Below are 17432 nucleotides of genomic sequence, written 5' to 3'. Positions count from 1 at the left end.
CAGGCGCAGCTCCTTTTCGGAGCTACAAGCGAAAAACAAGAGCGAGGTTTAAAGCGTGAAATTCTAAAGATTGGTGAAGTCCGTAAAAGTGCAAAAACAACCCCACAGGATTAACCCCGGCAGCCGGGCCGGCGCACCCGCCGCCTCCCCTCTCCCCGTCCGGCCCGGGAGGGCGCTCAGGGGTTAAGCCCCGCCGGGGGCGGGGGCTGCCCGGCGAGGCTCCGCCGCGGCGCGGTGTCCAATGGGCCCAGCCGGGCGGCGGGGCTGAGCGCGGCCGCCGCCGCCTCGGAGCCGGCCAGCGGTGGCGGGATGTCGCGGGGGCCGCCGGGCGCGGGGAACCTCAACGACCTGCCCGACCACTCGCCGCAGGTGCGCGCCGCCATCGCCGAGCTGCGGCGGCGGGCGGAGGCGGAGCCCGGCCAGCGCTGGTCGCAGCCCCTCGCCGACTCGTTCCTGGTGAGGTTCCTGCGTGCCAGAGACTTCCACCTGGACCTGGCCTGGAGGGTAAGGAGGGCCGGGAGAGGGAGCGCCGCCCGTAGCCCCCTGCGGGGCTGGGAGGCTCCCGCCGTGTGTAGGGAGCACCCGCCGCGGCTGTCGGGCAGGCGGGCCGGGGGCATCCCAGCTGCCCGCCACCGGCGGGTCTCGCCTCCGGCCCGCGCGGAGCGAGGCCCGGGGGGATGCCGAGGCACGAGGGCGGCGGGCAGGCTGAGGGATGGAGGAGCAGCCGGGGGGTTTTCACCGGGGGCGAGTGGGCGAGCCGCACGGCGTGGGTCGGCCGAGGCGGGCGGTTTCAGGGGGTAACTGCTTGCTTGCCGTGCGTGTCGTCGGCGTCACGCCGCATAAACGCGTGGTAGCACGGACGGCTTCTTGCAGCCTCGATGAGGTAACGTAAAGGTTATGGTAAGGGTGGTGTGGTCGCGTAATGGACAGGTTACGGGAAGGGTGTTGAGGTCACAACTCCGATCAGGAAACTATATCCTTTAAAGGCCATCCTTATCATGGTTATCAGGCTCAGGTTACTTGTCACTAGTAATGGTGCGAGTTTCACTACAGATTTATAATTACTCTAACTTGAAGGTATGAGCAAAAACTTCTTTTCTCTCGGAGTTTAGTCATTTAAAACACTCCTTACAGGCTTTGGTAAGTTTTGGTACTTTCCTGGCTTCTCGTATGGCTCTCTGCTATACAGACAGTACATGCCTATTTTTAATACCCAAAGGTACAAATTGTTATTAATTGTTTCTTTTTTTATGGGAAGATCGACAACCGCTAACCCTTCTGAACAGAAAGTATTTCCACATCTTCCCAGGGCAAAAGCATTTATTCGTTTGTGCCAACTGGAAACAGTATTTCAATGGAATTTGATGTTGATGACATAGTGTTGCCCAACAGACCTCACCTTTTAGTTTCTGACCTCCCTGTACTGTATGTTTTTCAGGTTTAGTCACTATAAGAGAAGATCGTTTGCATATGGATATATTGCAGGATCAGGGTAGCTAGAAAGGAATATGAGAAATTGAATTAAGCCTTTAATCATTAATAACTTTAAAATTTATATTTTATGTTCTTTTTATTTGGCTCTTGAGACTTGCATCACAGCTTTAAACCTTTCCTCCTCAGGAGAACAAGAAGCAAGTCAAGTCATAGAATCATAGACTGTTTTGGGCTGGAAGGAAGCTTAAAGATCATGTAGTTCCAACCCTCCTGCCATGGGCAGGGACACCTTCCACTATATCAGATTGCTCAAAGCCCCATTCAACCTGTCCTTGAACACTTCCAGGGATGGGGCATTCACAGCTTCTCTGGGCAACCTGTTCCACTGCCTCACCACCCTCAGAGGGAAGAATTTCTTCCTTAGATCTAGTCGAAATCTACCCTCTTTCAGTTTAAATCCATTGTCCCACACCTCTGTAAAAAGTCTCTCTCCAGCTTTCTTGTAGGCCCCTTTTAGGGACTGGAAGACTGCTATAAGATCTTGCCAAAGCCTTCTCTTCTCCAGGCTGAACAGCCCCAACTCTTTCAGCCTGTCTTCATAGGCGAGGTGCTCCAGCCTTCGGATCGTCTTTGTGGCCCTCCTCTGGACTCGCTCCAGCAGCTCCATGTCCTTTTTGTGTAGGGGACTCCAGAGCTGAATGCAGTATTTCAGGTGGGGTCTCACGAGAGTAGAGTAGAGGGGCAGAATCACCTCCCTTGACCTGCTGGCCATGCTTCTTTTGATGCAACCCAGGATATGGTTGGCCTTCTGGGATGCAAATGCATATTGCATATTCATCTAGCCCAAGTCTGACCTCATGCAGAGGTTATGTTAGTACTTTATCCTAGACAGAGCCCTCCTGCCATCAGTCCAAACACTGGATGCTCCCCGCTGTCCTGGTTTGTTGTTATCTCACAGTTTGGAGTTCAGGCTGATACAGTCCCTTTTGCCTGCTGGGCTCCTGTGTACTACTGCATAGTACTTGTAGTATTACATAGTACTTGTCCTGTTACAGCTAAGGGGTAGTCAGTTTGTAGCTCTGTCAGTGCTCATAACCAGAGGTTATCAAGCATCTTTCTTAGCATGGCCTTATACTTAGCCTTAAATATGGGTCAAGAGTTTGGCAACTGACCAGACTGTTTATTGATGTATCCCTGGTTAATATTTGACACAGACTTATCTGATTTCAGTTTATCAACGTTTGGAAATGCTTCAGAAAAGAATAATCAGGTAGATTGTGGCAGACATTCAATTTCTGAATCTTTTATGATGACTCATTCCAAAAGCAATCTTTTATATTTTTCCAGTGGTAATTCCAGATTTGCTTTGAAGTATTTATGTGTTGATATATGCTAGAAGAACATCCACCATTGAAATAGGTAGCTGGAATTGAAGACCTTGAAGAGCTAGAACTGTCTGTATTTTTTAAAACCAATGATTATTCAATTAAGCTTAGTTACAGACTATTCTCAAGTTAGAAGAGATTTCTTTTTCTGCATGTTGAATCACAGGAAGAATTAAAATTGACCCAATGCCTTGTCTTAGAAAGCAGCTGGAGATGTTTGCATGAACTTGAACCACTTAAGTACAGGCTCCAGGTGAAGAGGTGAGGTTAAGCAGATAGCTTCCACAAAAAGATTTCAAATGCATAAATGTTATTGTTAAGAAAGTGTTAAGTCAGTCTACGTGAAATACTGCCAGAGATTTGTCTCTAGGAATGAACAGAAAGTCATATGACACAGACTGACAATAACTGTCTAACAACACAAAAAACATTCAACAGGTAAATAAGAAATTTTCTTGTCCTGTGAGACTTCTAGGCAATACTTACTTACCTACCTACCTATCGAAAATTAATGCTCAGAAGGAATAGTGTTATATCATTACAGCATCTTCTGTGCCTTTGTAATCCCTGTTAGAGGTATATATATGGATGAGATGCTAATGCTGCAAAAGATTTCAGTCTGGATAGAAATTCATACCTGAGCTGAGCATCTTGTTTGCTCATTAATTTGTGCAGATAACACCTATCCAATATATATGCTGTAAACTGAGAAACAGGGCCATGGGTCTCTATTAATTGTGCTAAAGCAATTGGTTTATATATCCCTTTTTTAATGTACTAGCTATGCATGTATGTTTGACTTCATTGTTGTGATCAAACCACTATCACTCTGATTCAGTAGTGATATGTCAAATCTGGAGAACTGGCATCTCCTTTCCTCCATAAATCTTTTTGCCTAATGCATTTTATTATGTCCTTGCATTACATCCCACAACCCTTGTATGAGAGTAATCCTCAGTGAGTTGGGGATACTGTCTTTTTGTACTTAAAATAGATTGTACTCTGGGGAAAAGGATGAAAATCTTTAAATTCAGTAAAAATGCAGCATTGAAACTCTATGGCAAGAGACGATTTGTAACGTACCACTTAGACTTTTGTAAGCATTGTTTTTATGGCATTCAAAACTCTAAATTTCTAGGATCCTTTTAGGAGTTCTGGTTGATACAAAGGTATACTGCCAGACTTTGTCTTTGCTCTGCATTTGACTTACGGAGGAATCAAGACTTCCTAGTGTGTTGTACTGCAAGTCAGTTGCTTAGAATAACTGTGATGTACAAGAAGGATTGTTTTCCATAGTGTCAAACATACTGCTGAGTCTCAGGATCTTCATTCAAGTATAAATACCAAGTTTAAATCAGTTACTTCGCTGCTTTTCTTCCATCAATACAGAGGAATTCCTCAAAAAGGATGGAGAAGCCCCTATTAGGCTCTCCGGGATGACTGTTGATGAAACACAAATCAGTCAGCGGTCTTCCCTTTGTGCTAAGCTAAATGTCTCAACTTACACATGTGCCAGTCTTTTCCCAGCTGGCAAAGAGGTAATGCGTGCGGAATTGGGAAAGTTCTATGTCTCTATAAAAATATTTTAAATTCTGTGTGTAGCTAGATACACATATATTAAAAATACGTATAATATAAATATTCACAAAGGTGTGTTTATGTGTGTGTATGTATGTGTTTATGTGTGTCTATTTATATGTTTATATTCTAAAGTTTGAGCTGTTGGTTTCTCTTGCAAAGATTGCCAATAGAAAACATTTTTTTCCTAAACAACTGCTGTTGGTACAACTGGTGGCACAGTAGAGGCCTAATTCTGTCTAGCATCCTAGTTAATATTATATTTAATATTAAAAATAATTTACACATAGAAATGCATTGGTTTCTGTAACAAGGACATTGTTCTCTAGTTCTTTTAGTACTAAGTAAAGTACCAAGTTCACTTTGTTTTGTAGCACATGAATCTTGGATTAATCTGTAACTTTATCATCCCTGATTCTCAGAAACATGGAACTATACCCAACAGGCCTCAGGAAAAAACCTCTTAATTAATGCTTAACTCGAGACACAAGTTTTTCATCTAGCTTTCCCTATTTGTCAAGTCATCTTGCATCTATTTTCAGATGCTGAGCAGATGCTAAGTAGGTTATCAGTTTGTAAACACAGATAATTATGCATTGAGATGTTTTCCTTGTGTTGTAATTACATGAGCCATTTTTTATACTAGGCAATGAATGCCCGTGTTTTTTCTGATATTAAGTTGCTGGTTCTTCTATATCCAGACTGATTGTTCTATGTATTTATGTTTTTTCTTGCTATCTTTATGAAAAGAAATACTTTCATATTTTTTAAATATTTCAGGTGAATTTCTGCGTTTAAACAATGTTAAACTTGAAGTTTTCAAAATAAAGTAAAACTATAAGTACCTACTGCTAGTTTTTGAATTCCATGATATGTTTAAGGATTACTCATGTAAGTAGCTGTGTGTGACTTGAGTACGTCCAGCTGCTCAGAAAGATTGCTTACATAAGTAAAAATTTACAGAATATGTCTCACAACTAGCTGCAATGCTGTGGAAGATTATCTAATGCAAACCTTTACTTCAGCTCTAAATTATTTCAGGTAATGAAGTTAGGTTTTCAAGATCTGAGAACTCTTCAGCACTTTGTGGCTTTCTGGCCAAGGAGCTTAGCCGTGTTATGTGTCTAAAAGATGTACCGCTTACCCACCTCACGGAAGGTGTCAGAAGTGTTCTGACCATATATTTACTTCTTAATGGACCTACCAGTTGGTAAATTATGTCTTTCGTAAGGATCTTGAGTGTGTCACAAGTTGTGAACACCATTCTCTTTCTCCCAAGGTCCTAAACTTAAATCCTTGTTGTTTTCAGCTTGGAAAATGTAAATATTTGGGAGAACTAGAAAGTACTGGCAGGATAGGATTATTTAAGGTATTGAATTAATGTATCATTTTTGTTCTCATCTTGGTTTTGGCAGGCAGCTCTTCAAAAAATGTTTAAAATATTTATGTAATAATTGTTAATTAGGTTCATTAAGTTGTGGTGCAACAGATTTTAGAAGAAAATGGAGAAAAGACAAAGCTACAGGTGTTGGCATAGTTGTTTTGAGGGTGTTTTTGTGTTTTGCTGCTGTTGAAGTGTCTGTATTGGAAAGACTAAGGAAAAGAGCACAGCATGCTGGTAGTTCTGTCTGGTTGGCACAAAGTGTTGGGATTGCTCAAACAGTGCCCTTTGTAGAGAGTCAAGCAGTAACAGAGCGAGACAATCAGAGTACCTCATCAGACCTATCTTTGCAATCATAGTGAGTGATTCCACAAATTAACTTACTTTCCCTACTCCCTTCCCCCCAGCCTTTTTTGTTTGGTTGGTTTTAAGTTAGCTGTCGTGGGTTAGGTTGAACCGCCCCCCCCCCCCGCCCCCAGCCGGTCACTCCCCCTCCCCCACCCCCAGGAATGAGGGAGAGAATTAAAGGATAAACGTGAAACCCGTGGGTTGAGATAAGAGTGATTTAATACAGGTGATTTAATACAATGTAGGTGCTCACCACCCCCTCGTATGCGAAGCCCGTCTCGTCCCGAAACTGCAATCCCGGACGAACGCGAGGCCCCGAAATAGAGAGGGGCAGAGAGGGAGAGATAGTACTCCGAGAGTGGGAGTACTGGGAGAGAGAGAGGAAAGAAAAAAAAAAAGAAAAGCAATAGAGCGAAAAACACAGCAAGCGCAAAAGAGCAAAAGCGGCAAAAGCCAAAGCGCAAAAGCCAAAGCGCAAAAAAGCCCTTCTTCCCGGCTGACCCTCGCTTTTATACTGGGCATGACGCTGCATGATATGGAATACTAATTGGCCAGTTTGGCCCTCAATCTTAAGTTCGCCACAAATCACAAGGGGAATCGTGTCCCCCTTGTCCCAGCTATGCTCCCCCCTTATCCCGCCGTGCTTCTGCACTCCGGCACACTGAAAAGTCCTTGGAGTTTCACATCCAACAACAAACATCAGCTTACTATCAGCATTCTTCTCAGAGTGAGCCTCTGAGTAAAACCAAAACACGGAGCTCTTCTAGCTGTTAAAAAAAAAAGAAGAGCTAACACTGTCCCAGCTAAAACTGGAACATTAGCCTAGACTAGAACTGATTTAATGCAGTCAAAAGGCTTCTAGTAACAGTCTCCTAATGGCTAAATGTTTATTTCTACATTGTATGGTTTAGGATGAGGCTGTTATCAACCGTGCCGTTGCCAAATCAAATGGGATTCTAGCATGGCAGATGAACTTTTTCATTTATTTTTGATTTTACTTATAAATACATATTTATAAGTGCTATTTTCATAAAGGGTATAGATAATTTCTGATCAGTATATCATCTGTTTGTATGTAAATTCTGCTGACAAACATTAATGCCTTATAAATAGTTTCCTCATGACAATTCGTTTGAGAGACCTTCGAAATAATTCAAGACCTTCATCTAAGCAGAAAAGCCATAAGCTGAAGAAAAAGTATATATTTTATGTAAAATGATACAAGAAAGTATAGGGAAGGGTAAGAAATAAGACTAATTATCTAACATAAGCATGCTATGAGGTACAGGATGGTGTGTCTCAGGTATCCTTCTAAGAGTCTGTAGGTAAGCATCAGCTATGTGATGTTCCAAGGGATAAATTTAGTATCCACTGAGGTTCCTTCTGACCATTCTTTCTATGAAAATGGTGAAGAAAATGATACTTGCATAAATACAAGAAATTTGTATTTTATTTAAGGTTATGTTTTATTAGTTGGAGCTGACAGGTTTTTTTAACTATTTCTGTTGTGAAATATGGAGTAATTGAGAAATGAATAAAAATTAATTTCTGTTAATAAAATTTAACAGAAATAAAAGACTGTTGCTTGATGCTTTCATTGTGGTGAATCTGTTTAATATGTGAAAATGTGCTGAAGATCAGATTACATTTTGCTTTTTGATGAAATAGAGTAACAATTTGAAAGGCTAGCCTGTGCATGCTACCTTTAAAATTTAAACCTACATTTGAGTTTGTTGTAAAATGAGGTGCTGAAAAATTCTGATTCGCTTAGGGTCTTTGAAAGTCTTGGGTTAGAAGTCTAAACTGTAGCAATTTAGGAAATTTTAATACAAAATCTAAATTACTTGCCATAGCTATCCCTTTACCCTCCAAACTCGCTGCTAGGGAACTTAGCACGGGTGATACAGCAGAGACAGAATGTAATTGATGAATTGAGAGGAAGCTTTTTAGAAGAGAGTCTTGCATAGCTTCCCACTTCCCACTAGGCAAAATGGCTTACGTGAATTTGAGTTGCAGGGCATAGCAGTTCATTTTCTCCACCACCACTTACTTAATATCAAAGGAGAAACAGTAATTAGACTTGGAAATTAGAACTGCTGCGTCACCAACGTAATTTTTCATGATCCACCTTGGAGATGACCTTTCACAGTTATCACCTGTAATTCCTCTACGTAGGTGTTACCTCAGGAAGGATCACCTTCAGTTGACTCTTCCTTAGAGTTACGCCATTGCCTTTCAACACACAGCCCTTCCTATGCCTTAGACATAGCAGTTTGTGATGCAGCCTTCCAGCTTTAGGAACCAGGGTGATGATGTCCCAGTAATGGACAGGATCTCTGTTACAGCAAAACAGATTCTCATTATTTCCATTCTGGAGGAGGGAAGTTGTATGATGAATAATGGACTCGCTACATGGTTATATTCTGCTGTTTCAGAGGGGTAGGAGGGACTTCAAAAATGTGCTTTAGATATGCTGATGATCAAATATATTTCAAATAGTAAACTGAAATTATTAGTGACTGTGTGTACAAAATGGGCCCATACTTTGCTGGAGTAGGATATGGGGTGGGATGGTGAAGGGGGAACGTTCCTCTAAGATTTTGCACGTCTGAGTTCAACAAACCCTGAATGAATATGATGCAGTATCAGATGGAATAATCAAAAATGTAACCTGAATAAGAAAACTGGAGTTTAGATGTATTTTACATAGAAACTACTGGTGGCTTTTCCATATTCCAGTTTTCTTTTCTGACACAAAATGAAAAATGCAGTACATAAACATGTTGACAGGATTCCGAATTTATCATAACTTACTCACTTACTTGATCTAATATAGGAATCTTCTACAACTAGGAGGAATTTGATTAAAATACACCATGAACTGATAGCTGATTTAATGAATTAAACCTCTGCCTGTGACCACATGTTGAAAACACATTTTTAACTGTGGTCTTTGTGTAATACCTCTCATCCACGTTTATTTTTTTCCAGTTACTGAAGAATTACCAGAAGTGGAGAATTGAATGCCCAGAAATAAGTGCAGATTTAAAACCATCTTCTGTTCTTGGTCTTTTGCGTGCGGGCTATCATGGAGTCCTGAGATCAAGGGACCCATCCGGAAGCAAAGTTCTAATATACAGAATTGGTGAGTGACAAAATTGCTTGGACCTGTTTCACACCTGCCTCTGACACTGATGGTTTGGTTTTGTGGGGGGGGTTTTAATTTTTTTTTTTTTAATTATTACAATTGAGCAGCAAAATAAAAGAATTTTATGGGTACAACACCAGGGGTTGAGAAAATTAGATAATATCAGAATGTCTTACCTAGAAAGGTAATATGTTCCCTGTTAGAAATACCTTTACATACCTTTAAAGGTGAGTTTATTGAGCTGTGACAGTTCTGTCATTTGACTTATATACTGGTATGGCTAAAGGTGTACAATCCTTTATGAAGAACATATTTTCTTTTTAGTGAAATTCTTGTCTGCATGAAAAAAGGTCTTAAGGTTAAAACCTTAAGTCTTGCAAGAATATGTGATTATTTGGGTCCAATTGTCCCAACAGTTATTTGTTTCCATGCAGATTTTTAAAGCCATGTGCTAAGACTGTCGTACTGGTGTATATGCGGTATAGAGGGGAGAGAGAACGGAAAAAAAAGCGTACACCTAGTCATGTACCAACATTCAGTTTAGATATGGATGAGAATTTCACTGATTTTTCACTGTTCAGGTGTAGCCGAAGAGCCCTATCTAACAATACTCTGAAGATCCTTAGTTTGTTTCATGCACTTTCAAAAATATTTTTTAAAAAGATGTAGTTAAATGATCATGTGTTCCCATATTTCTTTGTGGTTGTTTTAGACAGAGAAATTATTTTTGCCAACTTTAAAAGAATTGTTTTAATATCAAATGGTCTAGTAGAAAAGAATATGTTTCTTTGCAAAGTTCTGTTCTCTGAAGCTTTCATCTCGGGTCAAGGCTCATCCTTGTAACTCTTTGCTCTGGCCTCAGAAAAACAAGTGGGATTCACTGTGTCTTGACAGAATTACTGCACTGAAGATAAACTATATGAATTAATTGGATTGATGATCTGCAGTTTTTGCTAACGTGACTGTTACTAAATTAAGCTGTTCCTGTCAAAACTTTGTACTGGAGGCAATGGCCATAGGTGAAACATACTACATTAGGTGGCATCTACAACTATCTACAATTAGGTGGTACCATTACAAAAAGAGCTCAAAAAATGAGTGACAGAGCAGGCACACAAAATAACTTCTGTCCTGGTAAATCTGTTTATTTCAGGACCTTTGCTATTGCTGGTCACTTTTTGTTCCTGAGAAGCGCATTAGAAATAGTAACAAGGAAAAGTACAGGTGTTACGTGGTATCCTTGTCGTAATGCAGTGCAATCTATTTACTCTTCAGGACAATGGGATCCCAACTTATTTACAGCATATGATGTGTTTCGCGTAAGTCTTATCACATCTGAACTCATTGTAAAGGAGATTGAGACTCAACGGAATGGAGTCAAGGCCATCTTTGATCTTCAAGGCTGGCGATTTGCTCATGCATTTCAAATCAGTCCAGCGGTGGCCAAGAAAATTGCTGCTGTGCTCACAGTAAGTATGACATACTGCTTTATGCTTCTTCATTGCTATAATTCCCAATTTTTCACCTGTTCTAAATTTTCCTTCCTTAGACTTTCTTGGAGTCCATGCAGCTTGAAAGAACAAAATCTTAAATCCATTAAAAGTCAGATAGCTCAGGCATAGGTTGTGCTCGATTTGACTTAAAGTATGTTTTTATGTAGCAGTAAATGTCCTTTAACCTCTGATGTTTTATAAGAGCTCCACTGACCTGTTACAACACAAGAATTTTATGAGTCTAAGAGCAGATAAAGCCCAGTTTTCTAAGGATCTGTGTTTGTTATCCCCTTTCAACTCCTCTCTGCCATTCTTTTGTACATTAACTCAACATTCAAACCTTTTTTCCCCTGACGCTCAGAGAAGATGAGAAGTATTATGTGCTAAGAGTAGCTGAGAGCAAGAGAGTACTAACTTGTTACCAGTATGGATGATGCTACATAACCATTCAGGTGCTACCAACAGAATGTGTATTTATGTTCTACTTACTTTTTGCCCCCAAACATAAGCATTATTTTGTGCAACTCACCCATTTTTCCCAAAACTTCTAGGGACTTTACTGTCTTTAAAAGTTGTTCCTTTCTATCAAATTTGGTTGAACTTTGCCAATGGATTTGAGAGGAGAAAAAAAAAAAAAGGAACAAAAGGAAAAAAGAAGGGGACAGAGAATTGTCAGGCAAGCTACAGTATAGTCCTATAATCTCATTTTCCTTCAGAAGTTAAGTTGAAAATCAGTAATAATAAAACAGTTAGCCTATGATGGGGAAATGAGCCAGGGAGACAATCTCTGCTCTGATTTGTTAAGATTCATATCTGAGGTTCAGTCAAAGCTTAGTTATGGAACTAATATCATCAGAACTTCAGCTGTTCTTCCTTTTTGGTATCTACTGTAAAACTTCAGTGAAACCAGCAGGTATTCCCAACCTTTCACATCTAGAATAAGAACTCTTGATGTTCATATGATCTTGGACCAGATCTCATGAGAACAAGATGTGTGAGAGTGTTTCAGTTGATTTTTGAGGTAGTAAACAAGTTACTAGTAATTTTTTAACCTTGAAATAGAGCAGAAAGGAGGTAGAGTAGGATTTGCAATTATATCTAAAGGTTTCAATCCATCATCTCAAACCAGGAAATTCTTTGAATGTGACATTTCCATCTTGACATATTTCAGATTTGTTGCCTGTTTTTCAAGCTTCTAAATGTTTATTATAGCTATCGAAAAAAAAAGGCAGAAAAAAGTTGTGTTGCCAGTGTTCTTTTCTAAGAAGAGAAATGTTTAACTCATTTTTTTTTCAGATTCTTTTCATCACTTTAACAGAGTTCAAATATTTCACTCAGAGATTGTCTTAGAGTGTTCAATATGCTTATAAGTAAAAATTAAGGAACCTTAGTTTCAACCCTTTGTTTTTCTTAAGAAGTGTTTCTTGCAAATTACTATCCTGTATGAAGAAACAGAAGTTAATAGAAAGGAAATATGTACTAAGGAATGGAAAGCACAGTAACACTAGTAGGTGGCATCATCTTGAAAAATTGTTACCTCAGGCAAAAGCAAATTGTTCTGTGAAAAATATAATAGTAGACTTTAAGTATATAATAACATTTAGACCTTAAGTATAGGATAACACATAATAACATGCAGTAAACCTGTAATCTGATCATTTTAAGGTCTTTATCATACATTAAAATCTAAAAGGAATTGCACTTAAGAAATGTGTGGGGTTTGAGTTTTCTTTTATCCATAGAAGAGTGCAAGAAATAATGTGAGAAGAGCTACTGTACTAGTGGAGAGAACTGTTTGTGAGAAGTACCCTTTTTATAAGCAGAAAACCTCTGGTTGCAGAGGTGGTATCAGTTGGGATATGAAGGAAAGCTGTACCTTCTCCATTGCATAATGCTGTTTTTGAGCACTGACGTATTTTCTTTTAACTTGCAAAGGTCTGGGACTTCTAAATGAATCTTGAATGCAAGTAGAAGTATTTCATCTTATGAAGGCTGTATAGCAGACATAATTTTTATTTTCATTATGACAGTAGTCTTGTTGTAAAGCTTAACTTCTGGCTTGGGCAAATTCCCAGTAATTTCAAGGCTCTAAATTACATTTGTAAGTTCTCGGAGTTATAATTTATTTAACTTAAAGTTAGTAGCTTCAATGGTTTATATTTATATATATTTACATATTATCCTTCAGGCTGTGAATTGCCAATGAAAGCACATGACTGGATAGCTTTTTGGTAAATTAGCAGCAGAATCTTCTATGAAGAATTGTACTTCTGAGGAAAGGCTGAGCACAAGCTTTGTGTACATTACTTATGTGTAATTTGGTGAGGGTTTTCTTGATTCTTTGATTGTTGTTTGTTTTATTTTTTTAATAAATGAGCCTCTCCTCATACTGTGTGGGTTTTTTTTTTTTGTGTGTGTGTTGGGGATTTTTTTTGTCGTTTTTTTTTTTTTTACTTTGTAATGGGAAGAAAAAGATGTGAGTTTTCTAAGCATTGTTGGGGCAGTGTAAGCTAAGAACACTCCAAAGTGCAGGTATTAGCAAAGTCAGGAGGAATACTCTGACCTATGGACTACATAGTTTTCACAGATTTGTCCTTAAAAATAGAATTTGTTCATTAAGACTTTCTTTTTCTTACGCTGTTTTTCATGTATGTTGACAGGATTCCTTTCCACTAAAAGTTCGAGGTATCCACTTGATTAATGAGCCTTTATTCTTCCACCCAGTCTTCGCTCTAATTAAGCCTTTTCTCACTGAGAAAATAAAAGAACGGGTGAGTGCACACAAATATTTCTTTCTGCCACAAACCCCTTACATGACAATCTGCAGCACTTCCCTTGGGATCTGGTACTCCTGAGCACTGAAAAGCATAAATTGTTTTTTTGTGTTAGCACCTTTCAGGCCTCCAAAATCTAATTGTAGAGCGTTTGCAGTTATTGATAATGTGAGAGTTGCAAGTGGTTGTTGTTATCACCACTCTAAAGATAAAAACCACTTTGACACAGAGAGGTTAAATGATTTGCTTGGGGTCACACAGCAATTCTTCTGCAGGACCAGGAAGAAATAGGTCTCAGATCTCCCAATACTCTGCCTATAAGTAACAATGAGAAGTTGTCACTGAACAGCGATGTTACGCTCCAAGTTGTGCAGAATTAGTAGAAGACAACTTCTTAGTTCTGAAAGGCCTGCAGAGGCATTTATGAATCAAAAATAGGTCAAGTTTAAGTTCAAAATTTCTTTCCAAATAGCTTCCAAAAATAGTTGTTTTAAATTGTTTTACAGATTTAAATCTGAAAACCTTGTTTGTATTTGGATGCAAAAGCATGCCAAGAATTCTGGAAGAATTCTGAGTTTTGTAGCATAGGAAGAATATTGGAGGTTTCAACTGGCAGAAAAGGAAATACTGTGAAGTGTTAACAGCAGGGCTAAGGTACTAAATAAGCAGCACTGCCTCTTGTTATTCCCACTCTGAAGCCTCCTTGTCTCAGCACATGGATCTGGGATCTATTTCTTGACAGTGCCCTTTATCTAGAGTGTGTATTTTGTTATGGGAGAGGGGCAGGATTATTTCTGCCAGCCTTGTGCAGTCAGTCCCTCTTTCTGAAAAGATGATTAAAAAAAGTATGTTCCAGCAAACCGATGCCATGGCCCTTCTTCTCTTACATTAAAACATGTGAAACAAGTCCCTGTCACCTCATCAGCTCAGAATATCTCAGGCTAGAACTCAAAAAGCAAAAAAGAGGGCAGATGCACAGTAAAGGCCTAAAAGAAAACAATCCCAGTTCATGGAATGGAATGGAACTGAAGCAGATTGGCTTGTCTCCTTGCTTAGGGTTTCAGGTATGATCTGAAAAAAACCCTCTAAAGGCCAGTTCCCCATACTTTCATAGGAATAATTACTATTCAGTCATGATCTTACTTCCTGATGAGGTAGTGTTAGATAACAGGCAGCCAGCTACCTTTTGAGTGTGTATTCTTCTAGTCTTTGTGTAATAATAATTGCAGAAAATTTTTGTGAAGTGTTAATAAGAAGCCTATAAGCATTTCTGACTGGAAGTAATGAACAAGGCTTCCAAATAGCTGCAATAAAGCAAGAAGAGAAGAACCAAAACTACAGTATTACAAGGGTTAAAGAGGAGGAATAGTCCAGGGTCTAATTGCAATTGGAACTGAAACTTAAGGACTGAGATACAGATGCTTCTGAATATCCTCCTTGGCACTTGTCTGAACCTGCACACAAACTAGATAACATTATTTTTAAATACATGTGGCAGGACTAGATAGTAATGGCCAGGAGCCAAACTCTGTACTTTCCTTAGAAATGACTGAAAAACAAGTATATCTATCATGACAAGACCAAACCGCAGTCTTCTCATGGTTTAGCTGACTTCAGCTGTAGGGATGTAGCATGTACCCTCGTCAGTGTCACCAAACCAGTTTGGAGTAAGTGTGTAGTTAGTTTCGGCACCTGTGCTTGCAGGTGTATAAAATGCAGTTCTGTGGTTGTAGTCCGGGCTTTATCAAGCTGCAGATACTGTGCAGGACAGAGGATGAGCACCCATGGGAAACTCACATGGTGGTACTTTCTTCTTCATTTAAGGAGCTCATTATGAACAACTACGCTTGTTTAGTCGAACCAAGCTGGTGGCTTCAGCTCTTGCACTGGGTGTCTTTGCTGCCTGTTTTCACTCAGTAGTCTGGCACTCATACCCAAGTAAATGCTTTTCACGTTTTGTTTTAGGTGTATATGCATGGAAGTAACTACATGCAGAGTCTGACGGAACACTTCCCGGTCAGCATTCTCCCACAGGAATATGGGGGGCAGGAAGTCTCCATTGAAGAGCTGGCCAAGGAATGGACTGACTTTATAATGGCGTCTGCAGATTATCTTCAGAGCATTTCTCTGGTTGCCCAGGAATAACCTTACTATGGTATTATATCAATTCTTGAACACAGAAAGTGGAAATAAGTTTAATACGAATCTTTCGTGTAAACTTGAAATTACTGTAAATGAAACCAGTATGTCTTTGCAAGGCACTGAGTATTATGTTGACTGCACTTTCATACTAACTGGAGTTGATCAGTATGAAAAGATTAATGAATTCTACACATTTGCAATACTGCTTGTAATTGATTAACTTCTGTGCCAAAAAGCTGAATAGTGCATTGGATATTGGAGATTGATACTGCTCCTGTGAAGTCTTTGGAGACAACTTATCCATAATAATGCAGTTCAGAACCTGATGCTTAGCTCTTGTATCTTGACTTGTCAAGATGATAGGATACAGAAAAGAGCAGAATGTGAATGGGGCAGACTAGTTGGTTGCAGAAGTGTGACTACAAGGCTAATTTCCAGGAAGAGAAAAGGGGCTGCTTTTTGGATTGATTCTCAGGGAAAATAGCTATTTTGTTAGTTTGTGTCAAATTGAAAATTAGTCAGCAATAGTGAGACTTTTGTGTTAATCTTCGTGCTGGTTGCGCAGCTTCCCTTTTTGTGCTAATTAACACAGTGACCATCCAATTTTATAGAGGAAGACAGGGAAAACACCATGTACCTATGAATCAGGAGGAGGAACTGCTAAGAGACTCAAAACAACCTTGAAAATTCTGATTTTTGTTCTTCAAAGCTATAAGCAACCAGATTATGATCACCTTTAATTCCTACTATAGAGCACTATAGAAGTCAAGAGCTCTTAGCTGTTTCCAGTATCAGTTTGTTTTAGAGGGTGAAGTAAGTTATCCTTTGTGGATCTGAACTTTAGAAGTATTTGTTGTGTGGTTTAAGGGTGCTTGTAGGTCACTTTGGACCTCAGCACAGGAGATGATGGGTATCTTCATTTTACTTTCAGAAAAGTAATTGGCAGCTCGCCAGTCTATATCTTCTGTTGGGCACTAGAAGAAATGGGGTTTAATTTCCATCAAGCCCTCGTCTTTATTTCTGTAGGGGTAATGGAAAAAAAAATCTGTCCATACTTAGTGAAAACAGAATTTTTTAGTTTTTTTTTTTTTAAGGGACGTGATTCAGATACGAATGCTGCATATGTAAAAGCTATCACTCACGTTACATAGCAGTATCATCATGCAATCCCTAGTACTTAATAATGTAAAACAATATTTTACTTTTCACTCAGCTTTTTGTTTAAAAGCTCTGTTAGTACACCAACTGCTAGAGTTAATTTACCCAGTTTTTAACTCTTTTCTAATAAGCCAAGGGGTCTTTGCATAAGCATTATATACTTAAGCATTCCATATGAATCTTCATATGAATGAATCCATAACAATACTTTGTTTCTCAGGTAGCTAGAAATGCTAACTTCAGTTACTTTGGAATTTTTAGGACATTGGCATGTTATATTAATATATGCTTAGGGGAGAGAAATGAGACTATCCTATTAAACCAGAAATGTTGTTTTTTTTGAATGTCGTTAATATTGCATTGTTGCAAAAGCCGTTGGAAGCTATTCTTTATTAGCAAGAGGAACATCTATGAAAGGCCCATAGAGTACTTGTTGATTGTAGTTTCTGTGGTAAAGTCAATGCCAAATACAAAATTCTTTCAAAACTGACAAGGACTTTTAAAATATTTTTTTCCTTCCAATTCCTTCTCCTTCAGGGTATCTTCGATATGGAGCCTAAATTTAAAGAAACGTTTTTCGGATACATTTTC

The 17432-nt window shown here is 39.4% G+C and overlaps 1 protein-coding gene across 1 annotated transcript; it reads left to right on the top strand.

Moving 5' to 3' along the window:
* The first annotated feature begins 309 nt into the window (after window positions 1-309).
* On the top strand, window positions 310-16594 carry TTPA (alpha tocopherol transfer protein). The gene is made up of 5 exons (XM_086609354.1): window positions 310-504; window positions 9118-9271; window positions 10550-10743; window positions 13428-13538; window positions 15507-16594. Exons 1-5 carry the CDS (start codon window positions 310-312, stop codon window positions 15684-15686), a joined length of 834 nt encoding a protein of 277 aa, XP_086465480.1. The 3' UTR covers window positions 15687-16594.
* Window positions 16595-17432: the final 838 nt, after the last annotated feature.

The sequence above is a fragment of the Tauraco erythrolophus genome, chromosome 3 (assembly GCF_009769465.1).
Source record: "Tauraco erythrolophus isolate bTauEry1 chromosome 3, bTauEry1.pri, whole genome shotgun sequence".
Classification (NCBI taxonomy): domain Eukaryota; kingdom Metazoa; phylum Chordata; class Aves; order Musophagiformes; family Musophagidae; genus Tauraco; species Tauraco erythrolophus.
The sequence above is the reverse complement of the archived record's forward strand: the minus strand, read 5'-3'. Positions and strand labels throughout refer to the sequence as shown.

Coding starts and splice junctions, on each gene's coding strand:
- TTPA (XM_086609354.1), top strand. CDS start 310: ATGTCGCGGGGGCCGCCGGGCGCGGGGAACCTCAACGACCTGCCCGAC. Junction 505..9,117: donor ACCTGGACCTGGCCTGGAGG/GTAAGGAGGGCC, acceptor ATTTTTTTCCAG/TTACTGAAGAATTACCAGAA. Junction 10,744..13,427: donor AAATTGCTGCTGTGCTCACA/GTAAGTATGACA, acceptor GTATGTTGACAG/GATTCCTTTCCACTAAAAGT.